Source organism: Dipodomys ordii, unplaced genomic scaffold (genome assembly GCF_000151885.1).
Source record: "Dipodomys ordii isolate 6190 unplaced genomic scaffold, Dord_2.0 Scaffold130, whole genome shotgun sequence".
NCBI classification, from domain to species: Eukaryota; Metazoa; Chordata; class Mammalia; order Rodentia; family Heteromyidae; genus Dipodomys; species Dipodomys ordii.
In genome coordinates this window covers 5,771,734-5,778,100 of record NW_012267346.1, presented here as the reverse complement: position 1 = coordinate 5,778,100, position 6,367 = coordinate 5,771,734, and the positions used below count along the sequence as shown (strand labels likewise).

General features: G+C 43.8%; 1 protein-coding gene across 1 annotated transcript in view; it reads right to left on the bottom strand.

Moving 5' to 3' along the window:
- Ranbp9 (RAN binding protein 9) overlaps window positions 1-339 on the bottom strand; it is an 83,460-nt gene extending 83,121 nt beyond the window's left edge. Inside the window, exon 1 of the mRNA XM_013030421.1 lies at window positions 151-339. Coding sequence (XP_012885875.1) covers window positions 151-339 — 189 coding nt within the window. The remainder of the gene's footprint in view (window positions 1-150) is intronic.
- Between the last annotated feature and the right edge of the window lie 6,028 nt (window positions 340-6,367).

Here is a 6,367-nt window from a genome sequence, read left to right as displayed (position 1 = left end):
GGCACTGTGGCTCAAGTGGTAGAGCACTAGCCTTGAGCTGAAGAGCATAGGGACTCCTCCCGCCCGCCGCCGCCGCCGCCAGCGCCGTCGCCGCCGTGACTCCGCCCACTCCCCTTCTTTTTGTTGTTGTGGCCCCGCCTCCCTCCCTGCCCGGGGCTGCTCGGGGCCCGGGCGCCGCGGGTCGCCCAGGCGAGAGTAATCGATCCCCGCTGGGCCGCTGCGAGCCGTGCCCCCGGGGGTGGGGGGGGAGTGCGCCCGGGCTCCGCCGCCCGCGCCCGGCCCGCTCCTCCGTTCCCGTTGGCCACGTCCTGCTTTTTTTTTTTTATTCCCCTCCTCCATCGCCGTCGTTCATGACCGGAGCGTGGGCCCATCGGGGCGGCGGAAACCACGTCTGAAGGCGAAGTCCCCCCGCTTGGAGCGGACACCATTTCGTTCCTTAGTTTCGCGAGGGCGCAGAGTGAACTTAAACTGGCGAGTTCGAGTCACACCGGGGACACCAGTGCCCACGGGCCGGGAAGCTGAGTGTGTTCGGGAAGGCCTTGCGGAGACGTCAAAGCGTTTTCCAGGCTCATTAATTCTCATAACGGGCTTCTTTGTTGGGTAGCAGAGAAAGATGCCCTTTACAAAAAGAAAAAAAAAAAGGAGAAAAATAACAAGGAAAATATTTCCTGAGGTCAGCAGAGCCGAAAATAGGACTCCCCGCTTTGCAATTCCCAGTAGAGTGCTCGGTCAACCCATTTGGCGCAAGTGGCTGAATTTTGCTCTCTGACCCCACACAGCATCACGACTTTGTTTACATGATTTCCCTTTGTCTACCCTTTCCCTAGCTGGCGAAATCAGGATTTGCACACGGGAGTTACACGGTAAAGGTTCTGCAATGTTAGTGTGCTACCATAGGTAAGGGCAGTAACTGTTTGGTCAAGGAGCCAAGGATGTTTTTCTGAGAAGAAAATTATTGACTTTGTTTTGAAAAGTATAGGTAAATAGCGACTCATTGGAAGGCCCTCAATTCCTGGACAAAGCTAAAAGTGTCACTCGTGTCTCATTCAATGAGTCTCCAGTTGTTCTTTAAGATATCCAACAATGTTAATGTTCGATGCGTTTTGTTGTTAAGTCACAGGATGTCATTTTGTATTTAAATTGTTCTAAAATTTTCCTTTGTATTGCCATAACTGAGTTCCACAAAAGCCAAGCTCTGTTGAGATGTACAACAAATGGGTTTTAAGTCTCAGCAAACTGTCTTGAAATAGTCATCACGATTTTACCTATGAAAGTGTAAACTTGGGTGCCAGGGGCTCAAGCCTGTAATCCTGAGAGGCTGAGATCTGAGAACCGTGGTTCGAACCCAGCACAGGCAACAAAGTCCATGAGACTCTTTATTTCCAATTAACCACCCCCAAAAACAGAAATGGCACTGTGATTCAAAGTGGGAGAATGCTAGCCTTGAGCAAAAATTGCTCAAGGACAGCACCCAGGCCCAGGACTGACCAAAAAAAAAAAAAGTGTAATACATCTTTTTTGTTGTTGTTTTCCTGTCAGTGTGCCTAAAAACCTCTAGAATGGTTTGCAAATCCTAAGAACCTTTAGAGAATAGGGAGGGACTGGTTGTCTTCCAAAGAAGCAACTTCAAGAAGTTAATATCTCTTGCAGGGGAGGACAGCTTTAAATAAGCACTTTCTCATACCAAAGGAAGTAGCCAACAGTGATAATGTCATTTTGGAAAAGTCACATACTTGGTGATGTTTATAAAGAGACACAAAGCTATTCATGCCCTTTGACTTCATTAATCAAAACGTAAAAATCAACCCCCCCCAAAAAAAAAAACAAATGTGGAAGTGTTTTAGGCCTAAAAATGTTCAGCAACAAGTATTTATTCTTGTTCAAAAGAAATGTGGAAGGAATTTTTTAAATTTATTTTGTCAGTTGTGGAGCTCAGGCCCTGGTCACTGTCCCTAAGCTCTATCGTTTTGAGCCACAGCTCTACTTCCTGTTTTTGAGTGGTTAATTAGAGGGGTAAGAGTTAAACAGGGACTTTTCTACCTGGACTGGCTTTGAACTGTGATCCTCAGATCTCAGGCTGCTGAGTAGCTAGGATTATGGACTTGAGCCCATAAGGAAAGGAAGGAAATTAAATGCCCAACTCAAAAGGATTGGCTGAAGAAATTATCCTATACCCACTTAATGGGATTAGGGATTCCAGCGAATATACAGCCTATTTATGGATTTTTTTTAAGGCATGCCCTCTGGCAGTAAAATTGCCAAAAGAAAGCTAACCAATTAGAGAAAGGCACCCCTTCCTTTTGATTTAGTCTATAGATCTCAGTCCCGGTTTCAGACCCACGCTATCCAGGCTTCTTGATTGAGCACAGACTGAAACATTTTATAGCCTTTTAAAAATGTGGTTTTTAAAGACATGGGAAAAATGACTCTGATGTACTAAATGAGAAAAAGGCTATACAATAATTATAGCACTGCCCAAATCATTACCAAAAAGACATGAAGAAAGGTCATAAAATGTTTCTATGATGGGCCATTGAAATGTATAATTAAAAATAAATTTTTATTGTGAAATATACATAGATATAAAAATCCATTAGCCATAAACCTACCTACACTCTTGTTGAATCTGGGATTTCTATCTTTTTCATGCATTGCTATAGCATTGCTATTCATTAGCTTTTGCTGGATTTTTCTGTCGTAAACAATAGGAGCAAAATCTGGCTGACTTAAGAAGAGAAAAACCCTGCTGGAAAGATTGAAGGGTTCTCAGAATTGACCAGCAAGATATAAAAACAGACAAAGGCCAAAGGAGGGGCATGCCCAGACCCTACCAGAAATTATGCCTCAAAATTCCACCCCAGTTTTCACACCACACACTCATGTTTCAAAGTTAACCAACCCTACCTTATGTGTCCATGTCAGGAACTACGAAGGAATTAAGATTGTTGTCTTATGCAATGGTTGAGATTCAGAGATGCTAAATTATTGCTATCTTCAAGGGTAGCCATAGAGCAGGAAGTTTCCAGAACAATCCTACTCACAATGAGCAATCTCATGCCTCTAAAGAACCTTACGTTTGATCCTTTTTCATACCTGGCCTCACATGAAAAAGTTTATAACATATTCCCCTGTGGGAAAGGCTCACTGATGCCCACAATAGAGAATTTTCTCTACTACAAAAGAGGTTCAGGTATTGATCAGCTTGTTTTAATATATAACCATGGCAATATCCTTCTAGGCTGTGGAAAATGTTATGGTAATATGTGCCAAGGTTTAAGTATAGATTGGTATTAGTTATCAGTTGCTTATAACAACCCAAAATCTTAGTGACCTAAAATACTTGATCATTGTCTTTGTGGAGCAGGAAATCTGGCACACCTTCCCTGAGTCCTCTGTGGGCTTCCCTTGGGTGTTCCAGGTGTCAGCTGGGGCTGTAGTCACCTCTGGGGAAGGGTTTACTCCCAAGCTCACAGATGTGGTTATTAGGATTCCATTCCTTGAGGAGTTTTAGGCTTAAGGGCCTCTGTTCCTTCCTAACAGTTGGTTAGAAGGGGCCCTCAGTGCTTTGCTGCATGGGCCTCTCCAATATAGCACCCGGGTCCCACCAAAGTGTGCAAGCTAAAGAGACAAGAGGGGCAGGGTAAAAATCATTTGTCTTTGTCATCTGACCACAGAAGTGACATTCCATCACTTTTGCTATTATCTGTTTGTTAGAAGTAAATCTCAGGTCCAGCTCTCATTTAAGGTGAAGAGTCACACAAAGCCATTTACTCTAGAAGATGGGTAAACAGACATTTGAAGGCCATCTTCCAAAGTTGTTACAAGTTCCTGTGGGTGACTGCAATGGACTGTACTTGTCATGTCCAACATAGCCAGTGGTTGGCAAACTTTTCCTATAATGAATCAGTAAGTAAATATGTTAGGCTCTGTGGGCCATATGGTACCTGTTGCAATGACTTAACTTTGCCATGATCGATTTTTAAAAATAGCCAAAGTATAGCCTCTCAGGAGGCTGAGATCTGAGGATTACAGTTCAAAGCCAGCCTGGGCAGGAAAAATCTGTGAGACTCTTCTCTCCAATTAACCACCAAAAAACTGGAAGTGGTACTGTGACTCAAGTGTGATCTCCTTGATCTGAAGAGCTGAGGGACAATGCCCAGGCCCAGAGCTCAAGTCCCATGATTAAAAAAAAAAAAAGTGGCCAAAGTAAACAAATGCGTGCATCTATATGTCTATCAAACTTTATTTACAAAAATAGGAAGATTAGGCCACCACAGGATATAGTTTGTGATTCCTGTTCAGGATCATGACATCAACAGCCCATACAAGCCATTCTCAACACTAAACAAAAGTACTTAGTAGTAATAAAATTCACCAGTAATGACATTGCTGGAGTCTACAAGTTCAGTTTGTTACCCACAATGTGTGCTGTACATATATTCTGGATAGCCTTGTGCCCCACTGAGCTGGATCCAGATATTTCTGCAAGTTAAAATAGATCTAGGAAATGACTGAACATAGCTAAGAATCTACAATAGTAAGGGGTCCAAACTGGGATGAGTCTCCAGTGAGCATTTATTCAGTATCTCTTTCACATGGAAATTCATATGAGGTTCTCAGCAGGATTGCAGATGTTGCTACTGCTGTGGGTCCATAGACCACATCTTGAATTGCAGGGACTGAGAATCTGTTGCTGCTGTATGGAAACTTATGCTTAAAAAAAAAAAATGCCAAGCCCGGCGCCAGTGGCTCATGCCTGTAATCCTAGCTACTGAGGAGGAGGCTGAGATCTGAGAATTGCGGTTCAAAGTCAGCCCGTGCGACTCTTATCTCCAATAAACTACTAGAAAACCAGAAGTGGTTCAAGCTGTAGAGTGCTCGCCTTGAGCTGAAGAGCATAGGGACAGCACCCAAGCCCAGAGTTCAAGCCCCACGACCAACCAAAAAAAAAAAAAAAAGCCAGGACAGGTTGACAAAGGTCTAATGAAAGAGGGGAACTCTGCTTGCAAATTTGTATCCTTTCTGGGACAGATCACAAAGGTGGTATTGGCTCTTGCCATAAACCAAAAGACATTGTTCCTGGGATTCAGGGTTCAGGGTCCAGCGGGCAGGGAGGCTATAATTCAAATGCAGTACTTCCTAAACATGTCAGGAAAAAAAATGATTGTGACTCAGTGTCCATGAAATAAAATCTGTATGAACACCCCAAAATTAAATTTAGGGGAAAAAATATGTGCATCACTTTCATCTAGAACATTAGATGGATTTGAACAAAAACTGTAGTTTGGGCTGCAATCACCTGCATTAACATTTATTTGACAAGTTAATAGAATCTCACTCTCCTCCAGATTTTCCTCACAGTTTTTTTTTCCTTTTGCTAACCCACTTCAGTTCTTCTTTCATTTGATAAAACTCACATGCTTTCTGATGGAATCATGGAATGGCAGGCTGATAACAGAAGTTCTCTGAGCCTCAAGCAATACCACCCTATAGGACTCAGAAATGCCTGTGTTCACTGGATGCGATATTGAATGGGGCAGCTGAAGGCATGGTAGGAGGGAGGAGCTGGAGAAAACAAAAGTAAAAGACAAGAATAGAAAGTATGGGGGGGGCGGGGCGGGGGCTGGGAAGGTGGCTCAGTGGTAGAGTGCTTGCCTTGCATGCTTGAGACCCTGGGTTCGATTCCTCAGCACCACATAAGCAAAAAGAAAAAAGCTGGAAGTGGCAATGTGGCTCAAGTGGTAGAGCACTAGCCTTGAGCTGAAGAGCTGAGGGACAGCGCCCAGGCCCAGAGTTCAGGCCCCACTACTGGACCCCCCTAAAAAAAAAGTATGGGCAGGGGGATGGGGGAGAAGAGAAAATGGTTGAACTTTGGGTCAAGGAGAAGTACAGTCCTTGCTGAGGAACAAACATGCTTGCTCAGAGCGCAGAGAGTTCAACACTATTCTGTGGATGCTTCATTTTTGTTTCTCATTGCCCAACATTACAAAATTAAAGGTAAAGAAACACTCAGCAGATCACACAAGGATTTATACACAGCTGGTGATAACATGGGCCCAAGAGCATCTCCACTTCAACTGAGCCATGTAATGCACCCATGAGATTTTTTGTTTTTTTAATTCATTAAATGTTAGTATAACTCAGGGCCTTGTGCTTGCCACGCAAGTATTCTGCGACTTAAATCATACCTGCAGTTCCCTTTTTATATGTTGGTCTTTTTCTAGGTAGGGTCTCACTTGATACCTGGTCTGTGATCTCCTCATTTCTGTTTCCCCACATTGCTGGGGATAACGCACATGCTGCTATGCTTCCACCAAATCTGGGATAACAGCCTTGTGCCACAGCACTGAGCCATTGTGCTAGATGG